Genomic DNA, 18,137 nt, shown 5'->3' on the forward strand with positions numbered 1-18,137 from the left:
TCTATCTATTCATTTCTCTTTGCCTGAAACATCAGCATACTAATACAGGCAGACTTAAGATTTTCCTGTAAAACTGTCCCTGCGGAAATGGCTAAACCATCAGACTGAGTTTATGGTACAGCAGCTATCTGGGAGTTTGGGTTTTAAAACTGGGATATTCAGTATGTGGGAAACGTGATCTGCTCTTGCAGAATGGCTGATGGTGCAAAGTGCTTGTTCAGTTTGTTTATACTCAAACGAAGAAGTAACAGTGCCATACACAGTTTACTTTAGGAAATACAAAAGTTTACAATCTGTTGGAGAACTTGTACTTTAGTAGCTTCTTTAAGGATCGGAACATAAGCTGAATGCCGTTTCAAAGCTGGGTTCATATGATGTTTTTCTCTTCAAGCATATGATCCACAGAAACCAATGTAACAGACCGGTGTATCACGAGTCCTTTAATTAGAATCTAATCTGTGTAACTCCAGTCAGCACAAACACACAGTCTAACCAAACTCAGACAAAGGAAGACCTTTAAGCTGGTATTTGGAGTCCTAGTTTCCCTATTCTCATTCTTGCTCTCTCACCATTCCATTGTTTCCGTCCAGTGCTGCCTCCCAGAAAATCATGTTCCTATACAACTAAACTGCATTCTCATTAACCTAATTTCATTATTTTCTCAACAAAAGATAAGACTGTAGTTTCAGAGAGACAAAGATCATGTTAGAAGGACAGAGGCATAAAACAGCACAACAACTTTCATCCAGGAAACTGTGCATTGTGTTCTGTGTTGGATCATTTTTTTATAGTTTTGTTCACAAGTTCTATTTTGACCCACGGTTTGGGTGACGGGCTGCACAGTGATGTACTGGTTAGCACTTTCGCCTTGCAGGAAGAAGATCCCTGGTTCAAATCCGTGCCTGGGATCTTTCTGCATGGAGTTTGCATGTTCTCCCTGTGCATGTGTGGGTTTTCTCCGGGTACTCCTGCTTCCTCCCACAGTCCAAAAATATGCTGAGGTTAATTGACTACTCTATATTGCCCGTAGGTGTGAATGTGAGTGTGATTGTTTGTCTGTATATGTAGCCCTGTGACAGACTGGCGTCCTGTCCAGGGTGTCCCCTACCTTCACCCGAGTCAGCTGGGATAGGCTCCAGCACCCCCCATGACCCTAGTGAGGATAAAGCGGTGTATAGAGAATGACGGATGGATGGCTTGGGTGACAGGGTTATGGTAGAGAAAATGCCACACTCTGGATACTTTCACGGTCATAGCAACATGCTACATGCTACATATTCATTCAGAGAATTCTCAGACTCAAGGCTGAATCACCAGTATTAATAGCCAGTAAAAGCAGGATGCCCCAAAAGTCACAGATTAATTCCATGAAATTTTTGTCTGTATTATTTGATTAATCACATAATTGTGAACAACATAAATTATGGTAGGTCCTCCATCTTGGGCCTCTTGACGAGAAACCTGAATTAGTTCATATTTATTTATTTAGTTGTGTTCACTTATATTTCAACTTTCAACTTCTATTTTTATCACACACTCAGAAGAACTGTAACACGCTTCATAATCAGTGGATCTGAAAACTAGTTTCTTGACAAATCAATTAATTGTTCAGTGCATACCATGTCAAAACATACTTGCAAAACACCTAAGTCCTGGGTATTTTTGAGTAAAAAAAGTTAAAATAACCATCCAGCTTGAATGCTTATAGTGGCATGTATACCGTGGGTCATTTATGGCCTAACAGCAAATTTTTGCCCTGGTGACCTCCAGAAAGTTAATGAAGTCATGCTCAGAGTGGCAATTCTATGATTGCCCTGACTGTTACTTTGACAAGCAGGAAAACAGGTATTTCAAATCCAACTATGATATTCCAGATTAAGTTCCAAATCAGTCCTTTTGTTTTCTGTTGACCACAGCAGGCTCTTAGTTCTGAGGTCTTGTCTGTTGGCTTGTTGGTTGATGCAGTTGATGCAGAAAGCATACCAAATAAATTCAGTTCAAAAAAGCCAAAGTCCCATTGTAGTAATAATAATACTGTCATAGTGTTTTTGATTTTGTAATGTAAAGTGAAGTTATTGGATTTGTAACCCAAGTCTGACTCAAATCTAATCACTTCAAACCAACCTTTACAATGTAAGCAACAGCTACAAACAAAGGTACTATTTCTTACTCTCCAATAATTCAGGCAGAGCACTGAAGTTATGTCAAGCACTGGCTGAACGCCATTAGTGATTCATCAGCTATTTGAGGACCAGCTGCCTTTTAACCCCTCATCATATTATTGTATATGCAGTGAGGCTATTAAAACCTATCACTTCTCCCTCCTACCTGGACAGTTGATGTCAGCTCAAGTCAATCTTGTCATGTGTCAAACTATCGCTGATAAAAGATGTGATAGACAAAAGACGTACAATTTTTTAGTTTATGTTTGTAACAGTTGTCAATAAAAAAGCACAGTCAAAAATAAACGCAAGGAAAATAATCTTTTCATTTCAAATGGCCTTTAGGAATCTGGTAATGTTCATGAAGTACTGCTACAAGATTCAGATTCAAAGAATTAAACTGTCCAGTTCCAGAGTGAAATATAGTTTTTTATCTAAAGTCTTTCCTTCCATGCAGGGAGTGTCAGACAGCAAGTGATGCTGAAAACAAATGTACACAGAAACTTCCATCCAGCATCAAATAGAAACAAGTTTAAAGGTAACATTTACGCCACTTGCTTTCTAAAATTATCTGTTTTGAAAGTTATACTGTGGTGATCATAAACTATAATGGCAAATATTCAAATTATATTTCAGTGTAGATGAGGACTTTAAATTGAATGAAAGGAACAAGTGGTTGTGATGTCGGTGATGTGATGACACTTTTAATTTTTTGTTTCATGCTTTGTAGATGCATTACAGTATACCAGTGTTTCTATAAAATGGTGGTCAAAGTAAATATGGATTGATTTCATTCTTTGTAAAGTGTGAAGGTAAGAACCAAACAAGCTTGTGAGCCAAAGCACCCTAGAAGACTAGTGTGTGTGTCTTTTAACCTTCTTTAATCTCAAACCCTAACTCAGGCTTTACTATCCACTGAAAGTGGCATTTTTCAAATATTACCAAGTGTGGTAAATTCAATTCAGTTAAAATTAGTGCAAAATTCATTGTGCTTCATTTCTGTTCTGGTTCAGTAACATCACTGCCACTAACTCCTTGCTGTAAGGCTGTCATTTACATTTACATTTTCGCTTAAGTAAAAGTTGTTGTTTTTTACCTATAGTAACAAAAATAAAAGTACTCACTATGCATAATAGCATATTTAAACATGTCTTTTTTGGATTATGATAACTGATGCAATAATTTGTTTATCATTTTAATACTGACACCGGTTTATTCCATTTTACTTTTTATAATTGATCTGCTAAGTAACTTGTTGACTTAGCTTGGGATATTACAGTCAGGTCTATACATATTTGGACATTGCCACAATTCTTTCAGCATTAGGGCTTTGTACACCACCACAAAAGATTTGAAATAAAACAACCAGGATGTGCTTTAAGTGCAGATTTGCAGTTTTAATTTAAGGATATTTACATCCAAATCGAACGGTGAACGGTGTAGGGATTGCAACACATTTTATATGTGCCCTCCACCTTTTTAAGGGACCAAAAGAAATTGGACAGTTGGCTGATCAGCTGTTCCATGGCCAGGTGTTTGTTATTCCGTCATTATTACATTTACAAGGAGCAGATAAAAGGTTTAGAGTTCATTTCAAGTGTTGTGTTTAGAATCTGGTGAGGTCAGTTCTCAATATGAAGTCCAAAGAGCATCACTATCAGTGAAGGAAGCCATCAGTAGACTGAAAAATCAAAATAAACCCATCAGAGAGATAGCATAAACATTAGGTATGGACAAATCAACTGTTTGGTACATTCTGAAAAAGAAAGAATGTATTGGTGAGCCCATCAATGCCAAAAGACCCAGAAGACCACAGAAAATTAGTGTGGTGGATGACAGAAAAAGCCCTTCATAACAGTTGGCCAGATCAAGAACACTCTCCAGGAGGTAGGTGTGTGTGTGTCAAAGTCAACGTGTAGGAGAAGACTTCACCAGAGTGAATACAGAGGGGTCACTATAAGGTGGAAATGAATCCAACTGAGCTGCATTTCACTTCTTCAAGACAAAACTGTGGTGAAAATGCTTCAAGAACGAGCAGGAAGTGAAGACAGTAGCAGTAGAGGTCTGGTAGAGCATCACCAGAGGCCAAACGCAGCCTCTAGTGTTGTCGATGGGTTTCAGACTTCAGGCTGTCATTGGCTGTAAAGGAATTGCAACCAAATATTATATATATATATATATATATATATATATATATATATATATATATATATATATATATATATAAATAGATAGTAACTAACTGAATGTCAGTTTGGAGTTTCAGACTTTGCCCCACAGTTTTGCCAACAGGACTGAATGTAAAATCCTGACCTTGGAAAGTCATTATGCTGTATCTGGAGCAGCTCCAGAGAGTGTCCTGGTGATGTCACAGATTATATGAAGCACTCAGTCAGAACACTTTAACAGCCAAATCAGTTACTTAGAGTGATTCTTATAGAACCAATCCAATATACTAAAATTCAAGCTTTGCTACAACAATCTATACACTTGAGCTAACACACTGACAGTAAAGGCTCACTCCTGGTTGTGAACTATAACAACAACCACGAGTCAGGATTCTTGCTTCTGACAAATACACTTCATTCATTTGTCGTGCCAGGAAAATACTGAGTGGTAACATAACTTAATTTAAACACAATGAAACTAAAGCCTATTATCAGATTTCTTCGTGAGCCCCTAAATGATATAGGAGTTATAGGCCTCATTTATCTGTGTGAACAGCTCAAAGATGCATAGATCAATATAAATCCGGTAGGTTTGAAGAACAGTGTCCTCTTTAATCTGGGACCAAGAGACAAATACAGACAAAGACAGCAGCAGAGAGGACAGAAAAGGCCTATAGAGCAGTTGAAGAAGGGCTATAACATGAGACTGTAGCAACAACACAAATGCACCAGTAACAAGAGGTTTCTTTTGAGAGAAGCTAGAGTCTGTGTGCTACATTCAGGCTAATGTGCAAATCTGCATCAAAATAAGAGTTAAACTTTTGCCCTTCCTCTCCTGAATTCAGTGCATCTCCTTGCGACTTCTGCTGAACATCTGTTTATAGGTAGACACTGCAGTTTAAGGATGTTCCCTAAATCCCTCACATGCAGTTTAGGTAGAAGCTAGCTAGTCATCTGTGCACAGAGAAGCTTCTATTCTCCATTCAGTTACTGCAGCTCAGACGGGAGTGTGACCAAAAATTACCTTTATTTTTACTATTAATTTGTTTCAAAGTCAGATTTATCCAAGCTGAATCAAATAACTCTGTTCACATACATGGGCTGTTTTCCTTGAGCAGATGTGAGGAGGTGTGTTTTCTATGAACAGACTTTTCTGGGAATGAAGCATTTTAAATATTACACAGTTTTCATTTAACTGTGGAAAGCCAAAATCATGATCATGATGAATATTCTATTAATTGTGCACCCTTAAAACCGGCAATCCATTCTTTTTGCAATCAGTTCTGTTCAACTTGTCCAACCTTTTTAATGTTACTCCTGCTCCTCGCTCATATTGCTGTGCGCAAACTATGTGTCTTGTTTATGAAGTGAAGAAAAAAACTAAGCGTATCAAGGAACCTTTAAGTCAGCGTACGGGATGTTTAATCAGACGGTAAAAGAGCCTACCTGCACCAAGATTATGGAGAATATCTGTGATAATAAGCATCTTTCACAAATCTTTGGTACATGTGAGGGAGACCAGTTTTTGAATACAGCTATTAAGTCTGTTCAGTGGTGCATCTCGTATGTCACAAAAACACTATCCAATTGTTTTTTTTGCCATCACAGGTGAGATGTGAGTGAGTGAGTGAGTGAGCGAGCGCTATGTGTGTGTTGCTGTGCTGGGTGTGTCCATAAAGGTGGTGTAATCCTTGAGGGAGGAACAGGACAAAAGAAATGACAGCCATTGTGTTCCATCCATCTCTTCCTCTCAAACTCCATCATCCCTTTGTCATTACCTTGCTGTGTTTTTACTGAGGTGTGTAGCTGCCAGACTCTCACCTTCTTTTACTCCCATCACATTCTGCCGAATTACGAAATGAGGAATAAGACGAGAATGCTGGCAGGAAGAGAAGGAGGGATGAGAGAGAAAAAGAAGAGAGGGGGAGGGGAGTGTACGGAGGACAAGGAGGTGGAGTAATCACTTCTAATAGTGCATCCTAATACTCCACTGGAATAGGCCCTTTGTTCCACCTCTTTACTGTTTACAACATTTCTCCTTCCCATCCCTCCATCACTTCACTCACCAGAACAATAAAAACAACCAAGAAAAGCATATAGAAATCAAACAACCTTTGCTTCACAATAAACTGAAAGATATTCTGTATCTAAATCATACAAGCATTACATTGATGAGCCAAAACAATACTCTGTTGGGCTTGTCAAAACAGTTTCAGCCAGTCAAAGCCTGGACTCTACAAGACCTCTGAAGGTGCCTTGTGGGCTTCAACAAATTAGCAGCAGATCCTTTAAGTCCTACAAATGGGGTTTGTATAAGTGTGGGTACAATCAGTGTCAAACACTGTCTCTGTCTCATTATTTTTACATGTATTAAAAAGTAGAAAACTGGGATCTAATGTGAGTCATATACAGGTTGTATCACTACCTATTTGTAATAATTTTGTTGAAAGCTATGAAAATGATATTTTATAAACATAATTGTCCCACAACGTTATGTGAAATTCCTGTCTGAATACTGGCAAGTTAACACACTTTCTGAGCATATCCCTCTCACTGCCTTTGGGTAGTGTTAGGATCCCTCAATGTTCATGTCAGTTGTTTATGGAACTGTTATTATTGTAACAGTGTACCAGTAATAACACTTCACTTCAGCCAGAATATGAATTAAAAGGGCAACGCTGTCATTCAGTCATTGTGTGTTGGAACTGTAATTCAGGAAATTTATAGCATATTAAGTTTTGTGATCTTTCTGCATGGAGTTTACATGTTCTCCCTGTGCATAGTTGGGTTTTCTCTGGGTTGTCCAGCTTCCTCCCACAGCCCAAAAACTGATGCTAATTGGTGATTCTAAATTGCAGGTAGGAGTGAGCGTGACTGTCTGTCTCTCTGTGTGCCCTGCCTTCACAATAAGTCAGCCAGGATAGACTCCAGCTTAACTCAGTGAGTTCTTTGTGGATGTACGATCATGTATCAGATTTACTACTGTTCAAAAGTTTGGGGTCACTTACAAATGTCCTTATTTTTGAAAGAAAAGCATTTTTTCTCAATGACGATAGGATTAAATGAATGATAAATCCAGTGTAGACATTGTTGATGTGGTAAATGACTATTGTAGCTGGAAACGGCTGATGTTTAATGGAATATCTCCATAGGGGTACAGAGGAACATTTCCAGCAACCATCACTCCTGTGTTATAATGCTACGTTGTGTTAGCTAACGGTGTTGAAAGACTCATTGATGATTAGAAAACCCTTGTTCAGTTATGTTAGCACATGGATAAAAGTGGGAGTTTTCAATCAAAAAATTAAATTGTCTGAGTGACCCCAAAATTTTGAACGGTACCGTACAAAACTACAAAATTACAACACAAATTATAATTAAACAGACTTATATTTTAAAAATGTGTTCCAGTTCATATAATTGGACATCTGTCTCTCGTGTCTTCCATGGGACCATACAGGCAGCAGGACTGACGCTAGACAATCTGTTAAAGATCACTGTTGAATAACTTACATGTTGTATTATGTGACAGTGCAGTATATGGTAAAGGTGTGGTTAGATTTAAAGGTTAGAGGTTAGAAGTCCATCCATCCATCCAAAAACCTCACTTCCCTCTTTGCTGTCATAATTAGTATGACCACTAAAGGACACTGTCACATAAACATAAACAGATGTGTTCATGAGGGATTTGCTAGAGGTCATCTAACAATGAAACATAGCTATGGATCGCAATAAGCTGCAGCGCAAACTACCTTCAGGGTCATTATTTATGATGGCAGTGTTAGTCAGGAATCATCATGAAATCGCCATGATCTCATAGTTAATGAATAATTCACCAACTGCTTCTTCTCTTGTGTGTGTGTGTCTACAGACACTGGTGCAGCCATGCATGTTTGAGACATACAGTCTGCTCTTAAGTGCCTCTGAGCATGTGTTTCTGTCCCATTCATGATGAACAGACAGCAGACAGATAGAGGTCGAGCATATAAAATATATGCAACACTATCCAGTACAACATTATCGAGTGAAGCTATAGCTACAGTGTAAGGATTCTCCTTCCCTGAGAATTAGTTTCTAATGGCTGATTTTTGCTGATTTCTTCCCTTGTATCTGCAGAGGATCCATAAACCCACTACATCTTAAACTCTGGTAAGCAAGGAAGGAGGAAAGCTGACTGGAAATCAGTGTCCGGTGACAACAAGCCATGGAGGGAAGCATCCCATTGGCTGGCTGACGTCACAGAGGAGTAACTGAGCGTCCCCATGGGTCACTCAGTCCCACTCTGTTTTTAGCCTAGTCGTCTCCTGATGTACGCGCTGCATTTTTCATTATTGCTCCACTCGTCACACATCTGGCATACTCACATTGCTTCTTGGAAGACCCATAAACCATTTGGCTGAGCTATTGCTGTGGCCTGATCAGCATCACAACACTTCAGACAAAATGGTCTGTATTTATATAGCGCTTTAGTATACCTGCAAGGTAACCAAAGTGCTTTACAAGATACGTCACATTCACCCATTCACAGACCGATGGCGGAAGCTGCCATGCAAGGCGCTAACCACGACCCACCAGGAGCAATTAGGGATTAGGTGTCTCAGGGACACCTCGACATGAGCACGAACCGGCAACCCTCCAGTTGCAAGACAGCCACTCTAACCACTGAGCCATGCCGCACCCATCGGCAACAGGGATTTCCTGTATGTCAATCAGGACCTTTATTATTGATTTAGAAAAAATAACCAAAAATTGTTTACATTTTAACAAACATATTTTACTCTCTCGTGATGTTAATTTTGATCTTATTTGCTTCATATATTTCCCACTCTATCTAATTTGTGAGGAGGATGTATGGCATCTTTTTATTTTAAACATGCTACATGTAATAGATGGCATACTTAAAAATCCACAGAAATTGATTAAAATTAGTATTTGCAGGAAAATCAAAAGATTTTAAAGGATGTAAGGCTTATTTCCTGAGTCCCATTCAACATTTTCAATGTACCTAAAATATAATGTTATTTTAGGTACATCTAGACAAAATGGAAAACATGACTTTTTCCATAAGCATTTTCCCTAATCTACTAGGTCAGTTAGTAATTGACTAAATATTGGTTGCTGTCGCTGTTTTTCTTCTTGTTTTTGCTCCTTTCCTTCTTTCTGCTTGTTTATTATCTTTGTATGTTTGGTAAACATTGTTGAAAAGGAAAAAGAAGACCCACTGCTCCATGAATTTCTGTGACTGCTGGAAATATATAATCGTGCTGCTGGTTTGCCTAATGAATCAGGCAAAAGAGATGATGTATGTTCTGCCTATTTGCTCACAATCTGACTTTCAGGGACTTTTGAGGGATCACAAATGCAGAGTAAAGACCGTCATTATCACTACTGACAGTAGTCCATCCATCATCTATACATCACTTAATCCTCATTAGGGTTATGGGGGACTGCAGTCTATCCCAGGCCAGCTGACTTATGGTGAAGACAGGGGACACCTGGACAGGTCACCAGTCTATCACAGGACTATATACAGAGACAACAATTGCACTCACATTCATATGGACAATTTAGAATCACCAATTAACCTCAGCATGTTTTTGTACTGTGGGAGAAAGCTGGAGAACCTGGAGAAAGCCCACACATGTACAAGGAGACAATGGGGGCTGGAGCCTATCCCAGCTGACTTAAGACGAAGTCAAAGAAGAAAAGAATTCAAATAAAATAAGATGAAATTCATTACGATATTCTTCAAAGAATTACAATGAAACAATAACAAGAAAGATTATTTAGTCATATTCCTAGTGGTACCCTTCTCTCTCTGCTGGTGCTTCCTCTGTTTCTGCCACTCTTTGTGTCTCCTGTTATTTCCTCCCTTGTGTTATTACTCCACCAAGGAGACACTATATTGCCAAAAGTATTCGCTCACTTGCCTTGACTGGCATATGAACGTAAGCGACATCCCATTCCTAATCCATGGGGTTCAATATGACGTCGGTCCACCCTTTGCAGCTATAACACCTTCAACTCTTCTGGGAAGGCTGTCCACAAGGTTTAGGAATGTGTTTATGGGAATTTTTGACCATTCTTCCAGAAGCGCATTTGTGAGGTCACACACTGATGTTGGACCAGAAGGCCTGGCTCTCAGTCTCCACTCTAATTCATCCCAAAGGTGTTCTTTCGGGCTGAGGTCAGGACTCTGTGCAGGCCAGTCAAGTTCATCCACACCAGACTCTGTCATCCATGTCTCTATGGACCTTGCTTTGTGCACTGGTGCACAGTCATGTTGGAAGAGGAAGGGGCCAGCTCCAAACTGTTCCCACAAAGATGGAAGCATGGAGTTGGCCAAAATGTCTTGGTATGCTGAAGCATTCAGAGTTCCTTTCACTGGAACTAAGGGGTCAAGCCCAGCTCCTGAAAAACAAGCCCAAACCATAATCCCCCCTCCACCAAACTTTACACTTGGCACAATGCAGTCCGACAAGTATGGTTCTCCTGGCAACCACCAAACCCAGACTGGTCCATCAGATTGCCAGATGGAGAAGTGCAATTGGTCACTCCAGAGAAGGCGTCTCCACTGCTCCAGAGTCCAGTGGCGGCGTGCTTTACACCACTGCATCCTACACTTGCACTTGGTGATGTACGGCTTGGATGCAGCTGCTCGGCCATGAAAACCCATTCCATGAAGCTCTCTGCTGAAGCTCTGTTCTTGAGCTAATCTGAAGGCCACATGAAGTGTTTGAAGGTCTGTAGCAATTGATTCTGCAGAAAGTTGCCCACCTCTTGGCACTATGCGCCTCAGCATCCGCTGACCCCGCTCCATCAGTTTATGTGGCCGACCACTTGGTGGCTGAGTTGCTGTCATTCCCACACACTTCCACTGTCTGATAATAAAGCTGACAGTTGACTGTGGAATATTTAGGAGCGAGGAAATGTCACGACTGGATTTGTTGCACAGGCGGCATCCTATCACAGTTCCACGCTGGAATTCACTGAGCTCCTGAGAGCGACCCATTCTTTCACAAATGTTTGTAAAAGCAGTCTGCATGCCTATGTGCTTGATTTTATACACCTGTGGCCGTGGAAGTGATTGGAACACCTGATTCTGATTATTTGGATGGGTGAGCCAACACTTTTGGTAATATAGTGTATGTGACCATCTGTCTGTCTGTTCGCAACATTACTCAAAAACGGACTAACGGATTTGGATGAAATTTTCAGGGAAGGTCAGAAATGACACAAGACCAAGAGATTAGGTTTTTGGCAGTGGTGCGGCTTATAGCGTGGATCCACAGATGTGTTAAAGATTTCTGTATCATTGCAGCATGGCGTCACTGTAACTATAACAACAAGTTGAACACTACGTCAGCTGCCTGCTGATGATCACATGATTGCAATCCTACTACAAATCCACCACTGCAGACTTATCAGGACTTATCTGTCAGAAATGATGCAAGGAATGAGCAGCCTTGGTGGAGTACTGCGCTCATTGAGTGAATTTCTAGTTTCTCTGTGCCCATGCCTGAGCCTGGTACTCTGTAGAACTCTCGTCTACAATCAGCCTTTACACCTGCTGCATATATACCCCAGTCCTACATTCCAATCTCCACCAGATCATCCTGTCATCCAGAACGTTCAGATACTACTATTCCTCTACTTTTCCCTGTCAAGATCCCACTTTGTATCTGCAGTCTGTCTCTTGGTAGGTTTATATAAACACAGATAAAAGTCCTACATTTACAGTAAGTATGAAAGAAACTTCAGGATAAAAGTATACAAGCCATATGAGCCATACAGAGAAGAATATCTTCCGTTTCTGACAGTACTTTGCTAATGTTAGCAGATCTCAAGAGGAGCAAAGTATCAGATTATGGACTAGCACTGAAATATTATTTAAAACTAAAGTAGAGACAGCAACAAAACAAAAACATGCCAAGCTACATGTTGCAATTTACATAAAGATCAGAAAAGTCAATTTCACACAAACATATTGACTACAACATAATAGCCGACTTTCTTTCAGTGGTTATGAATGTCTGACAATAATGTATGATGCCAATTACCTAAATGAATATTAAACAAAAACTCCTACAGATTTAGACCTTGGATCTGGAGCTGTTTTCTATCACTGGGTCCCAGTTTTTCCTTCTTCTCCGTTCCAAAAGGAAGGAGTCCTATCAGTGGTAAGGGCAAACAAAGTGCATGGGGTTCAAACTGACAGGGCTGTTAGCTGAAGTTCTTCATCTGGGATCCCCATAGTCAATGATGTTCAGAAACTACAAACCATGAATGTCTAGTGGTGTTGTGTAGTCAGAATCTACCCAGTGGATGTTGACTGTTAGCTCTAAAAAAGTAAAAGAATTATTTAGAAGTTCCCATTTAAGTCCTAATTAAAATTAATAATCAAGCTTAACAATAAACTGGTGTTTTGTGCCTGAGTTTGGCTCTGAGTACAGCTGAATGAAAGGCCACTGAGTACAAATATAAATAGCTTCTTGTATAAATGATTCATTGTAGCTGACTTTCAGCATTCAAGTATGTGCTCTACAGAAACATTACTATTTCATGGACATGCACAAAACTCCAACACCATTCACAATATAATTTCCTGAGTGTGTATCTGTTCTCATTACCATTCTATGAGACTTTGCAGTGCAGTTGTTGTGTTAGTCTGTCATTCATTATGATGAAGGGAGTTGATTGCTGTTAAAAGAAGTAGAACTGTATGGTGCTTCCCGACTTTAAATTGAAAATCTGTTGAGGGGATGTAAGCGTACAACACTATATCTGGTTTCTCACAAACTCAAAATGCAAATACAACAGCTTCTGAAAAAAACCTTATTAGTTCAAGTGTGAGGCAGCATGGTGGTGGAATGATAAGCATTGTGCTCAGTTTGAAGCTAAGCTGAGGCTATTCTATGTGGCATTTGTTTGTGTGTGTGTTTTCTTTCTCCCACAGTGTAACTGCATGCACGTCAGATCAACTGGTGATTCTAAAATGACTGTAGCTGTGTGTGCGCATACATGGCTGTTTATCGCTTTGTATTGGCCCTGTGATGGATTGGTGACCTGTTCAGAGCGTAACCTGTCTCTCACCCAGTATCAAGTGGCATAGGCTGCAGGCCTCCATGACTCATGACGCAACACATAGATAATGAATGGATAGATGAGGGTTTGCATTTACATTTAAGGATAAGTTGTCCATCGGTAAATCTGAAAATAATACAAAGATTAATCACCAACATAAGTAATCTTTACATGCAATCTTAAACAAGCCAAAACCCACCTTCCACTGACACGATACTAAGTACAGTCAGTCAAATGTGAAACAGAAGAAAGGTCTTTAAATTGTCTGGGTCATCATTTACTGTAGAAAGAAGAAGGGGAAAGAGTGGAAAAACAAAGCAAAAACCTACCAGTCAATGGTTGTTTCAGTGTCTACATGTTCAGTCAGATTCTTTGTTGTTTGTCCTGTTGTCAGGTTGCACAAAAATAAACAAAACAGCTAGAAAGTACTGCTGTAAAGCTAGAATCTGCTCTTTGTAGTGCCTTTAAAGCTACAATCTGGCATCGGCACTTTGTAGCAAGATATGTCCATGTTAACACGACATAATAAAACACTTCTGATTATTAAAGATATTGTTCTTTCTCTTATCAGGATTAGTCTTCATTTTTTTGTCCACTTTTTTCAATTATATTCCTAGAATTCGGCAGTAAACTTGGTGAATACATAGTTATTACTGACAGGAATGACAAAGAACCAAAAGTGCAAAATAAAGATCTGGCTTGTTTGCAACCAGAATTAGTTTGTCACTCACTGAACCTCCAGTTGCTCCAGCTGAGTTATGTTTGCACTGAGAACCTTCCAACAAGGAGTGCATTCAGCCGTCAACTACTCTGAATAATTTCTACTGTTAGTACAAAACATACCCATTCACAAATAGGAGTTTGTTTTTAAGCCAAAAAAATTGTCTCAACATTATGATGCATACATATTTTTCTAGTCCTTTCAGAAACAGGCAAAAAAAAAAACAACATTTCTTATAGCAATAACTGACACGAGCTGGTTTTAACAGTAAACACTATAACCAAACCTATTGGTATGTATAATAAAGAGATGAAGCTTTCTTTTAGACAGTGTCTTCACAGGGTTTTATTCTGAATATATTCCTGCTTCTCACATTGCCATATAGTCTGGGCAAGTATATTATGCACAACTCTTCATAAAATCTTTCTTCCAAAAGAACACTTTTACAAAGTTTTACAACACAATTACAAACAATCTGTTCCTCTAGTTCAAGAAACTGGCACGATGATAGGAAAAAAAAATCACAATTTAACAAAGACAAAAGATCACTTCAGATTAACTTTTGAAATTAACTCTCACATTCTTGCTTAATGAGCTGATCTTCCTCTTCACAAATTCCTAATATCAAACAATCAGGAAAAAGGTTTATGCTGACATAGGATTCAGAATTAAAGGAGTGCTGTTGACTATATACATATCTATCCATCATCTATACACCACTTAATCCTCATTAGGGTTGTGGGGGGCTGCGTCTATCCCAGCTGACAAACCGGGAAGACAAGGGACACCCTGGACAGGTCACCAGTCTATCACAGGACTACATATAGAGACAAACAATCACACTCACATTCAGCCCACGGACAAATTAGAACCATGAATTTATCTCAGCATGCTTTTTGACTGTGGGATGGAAGCTGGTGAAAACCCACACATGCACAGGGAGAACATGTAAACCCCATACTGAGAGATCCCAGTCTGGGAAGAGAACCAGGGATCTTCTGTTTGCAATCATCGTGTGTGTGTGTGTGTGTGTGTGTGTGTGTGTGTGTGTGTGTGTGTGTGTGTGTGTGTGTGTGTGTGTGTGTGTGTGTGTGTGTTATATGGGCTTCTCTTGTCTCTTTGCACATTCACTTTCTCTTCTTGTTTAAGTGTATCTGTGCTGAATAATTTTCTGTTGACATGTAATATGTTTGAGCTGCTTCACACACACACACACACACACACACACACACACACACACACACACACACACACACACACACACACACACACACACGAACACAGTCTGGTAGCTACAACACTCTTGCTTTGTCTTCAAGTAGCTCACATTTGTAAAAATTTAAACTGCAGACAGACAGATGAGCTGGTAAACAAAGTGGTAGTGTTGGCCTACTATATTCAGATGCAGTATTCAGCATATTTATGATTGTATCACTTCATTTTTAAAAACAGATTTTCAATCAAATACGTAAGCTCATTGAAAAGTGTGCTGCTTTGGCTCTTTGCTGCTGCCTTTCTCTCTCAGCCGTCACTCTGTTCTCAAACAACGTCCCACCCACAGCACTGTCTGACTGGTTACACATCACAAGGATCAGCCCATAATCACTGAGGGACAACTGTTGAAAAGATCTATTTTTATAGAAAGATTGCAAGACATAAATAAACAAAGGGATTCTATGTTTGTCATGGAGTGTGTGCTATTCTTAATTTTGACACCAAAACTCATTTTCATCGCGAATGCACATCAGTTCCAAATACTGGTAAGTCTTCTTGATTACGAATAATTGTTATCAGTATTGGCCCTGTAAAAAACATATTGGTCCCATTCTGGTACATTTCTTATAAAGAGCAAGGTATTGCTGTCAGGATTTTGTGGAGACCAAACCAGAGTTAACTGGAGAGTGGCTTCAGAACTCATTCATTATGTGGACACAAACACCATGATTTCAAGGTGAAAAATGTCACTTTGTTTTTAGTTTGATGTGCTTCCCTGGACTGGCCAAAAGAAACAATCCTTCAACAAAAAAAATGGTGATTTTTTATTTGTCCTTCAAAAGGTTCATTGCAGATTAAAATGAACAGCAAGCTCCTATGGATCCCCTTCAGACTTGAGCCCCCCAAAACCAAGCAGGACTCCTGTGCTGAAGTACAAGCTGACCTTCAGTTGACTACTTATTTAAGATGATGTACCATAGAGTTAGTGCTCCTTAAAATTAGAAAGGCTTTAAATTCATATTTAATTAAAATGAATTTTCCATGTTCCTGTCATAGTGACAGGAAAGGAAAAGTTTATTTCAAGTGGGGAGTTGTGGAAGCCAAAAAACTAGTTCTCATTGGTATCTTTAAATTAGCCTGTAATTATAACTTGCATTTTAGTCAATAAAGCAATGTGGTGTTGTTGACTGCTATGAAAACTGTATGTGTGCTTATGAAAACAGTTTGAGATTAAGCAGGCTAACAGAATATGCAAAAACGTAGCCCTGGGATTAGAATACTGTAGAAATAGCAAAACAAATCCGACAGATTTAGATTAGTAGCTTAGGCTCATATGTACACCACAATATTCATTTTAAAAGTCATTATCTGCAACAATGTTATGAGCTGGGCCTGTCTACTGTTACTGTCCAGCAGCTGTAGTCAGTGTAATGAACAAACACTACATGATAACTACAGATTATTAAGCTGCTAACATCTCCTGAGCCTTCGTCAACCACCTCTTTCTCTAGTCTGCAGTAACGCGTTACTTCCCAACTAACACACCAATGCATTACTTTTCGAGTGAAAGCCTTACACCTGCTGAGCCTACCTCCTGCAGCTGCTCCAGCTCCAGCCTCAGAGCCTCCTGCTCGGCCTCCAGGTCTGCGTACTGCTGCTTCAGGCTCTGGTTCTCCTCCAGAACCACCAGTCCGCACTCCGCCGCCCGGATCTTCTCGCGGTTGGCCTCCGCCAGCTCCCGGCTGAGGCGCTCTACCTCGGCTCGGCATTGCTCCACCGTGTCCCCGCATCCCGCTCCTCCGGCAGCCATCGCCCCTCTCTCCCTCCCTCTGCCCTCTCCGCCCTGCGTCGGATGAGCAGAGAGCCCCGCCGGAGGGAGAAACAGCTGAGGTAGACAGCAAACCCCCACCGCCTCCCTCCGAGGAATCACAGCGCCGCTTCAAATATCATCAACAATAAACATCTGAGGGCTGGATATCCTCAGAGCGCTGCCATCATCGAGGAGAGAGTCATCTTCTGCCAAGTGATGCTGGAAATGATGCAGCTTCTCATCATCTGCCCGCATCTCTTTCCCCTCCCTCTGTTCCGTTTTTCTGCGTATTCACCGGCATCAGGACGCCATCTCTGCCCGCAGCCCTGGAGCAAGGCACTCTCTCCGCGGAGTGTCCTGGTGCTGCAGGCTGGGGGTGTGGATGCTGTCTGACAGGAACACGGCCTGTCTCCCTCACACACACTGGAGATGCAGTATGCGCCCTCTGGAGATCACACTGATCTCTGAGCACAACTTTCTCTACAGGTTTCTGCAATAAGAAAACATTTCACACGTTTTCAATTTTACACAGTTTTAATGGTTAATCACGTTTTGGAAACAGAAGGAATGCACAAAAGCAGTTCATTAAGGGAACCTAGATACCCCAGAGGTAAATATGCAATGCCAAGAGGCTCTAATTTGATGGTATTTTATAGTAGCATCTAGTGTTCCATGTACTTTAAATGAACACCCATATGTTCATTAATATAGGATTGTGTTTGCTATGCAGAATTTCTTAGGCATTAAAAATTAGGCTCAAGTTCTAATTCATTCATTATAATCAGAATAATTTCAAGCAATCTCAAAATACAAAATACACAAATGTGTGAGGAGTTTATTTAGGTCAGCAGCCACACAAATAGTGGTCAAAGTGTACAGTCATAAAACAACAGCTATTCCTGAAACACTGCAGAGCATTTTGTGTTCATTGATTTGTCAGCCTTACACAGTAGTGAGGTATCAATATCGTACAGGAA

General features: G+C 40.1%; 1 protein-coding gene across 1 annotated transcript in view; it reads right to left on the reverse strand.

Annotated features, from left to right (window-relative positions):
• Positions 1-17,602, reverse strand: part of LOC110967754 (protein bicaudal D homolog 1-like) — a 63,042-nt gene extending 45,440 nt beyond the window's left edge. Inside the window, 1 exon segment of the mRNA XM_051954700.1 lies at positions 16,942-17,602. Coding sequence (XP_051810660.1) covers positions 16,942-17,160 — 219 coding nt within the window. The 5' untranslated portion in view covers positions 17,161-17,602.
• Between the last annotated feature and the right edge of the window lie 535 nt (positions 17,603-18,137).

The sequence above is a fragment of the Acanthochromis polyacanthus genome, chromosome 1 (genome assembly GCF_021347895.1).
Source record: "Acanthochromis polyacanthus isolate Apoly-LR-REF ecotype Palm Island chromosome 1, KAUST_Apoly_ChrSc, whole genome shotgun sequence".
NCBI lineage: Eukaryota > Metazoa > Chordata > Actinopteri > Pomacentridae > Acanthochromis > Acanthochromis polyacanthus.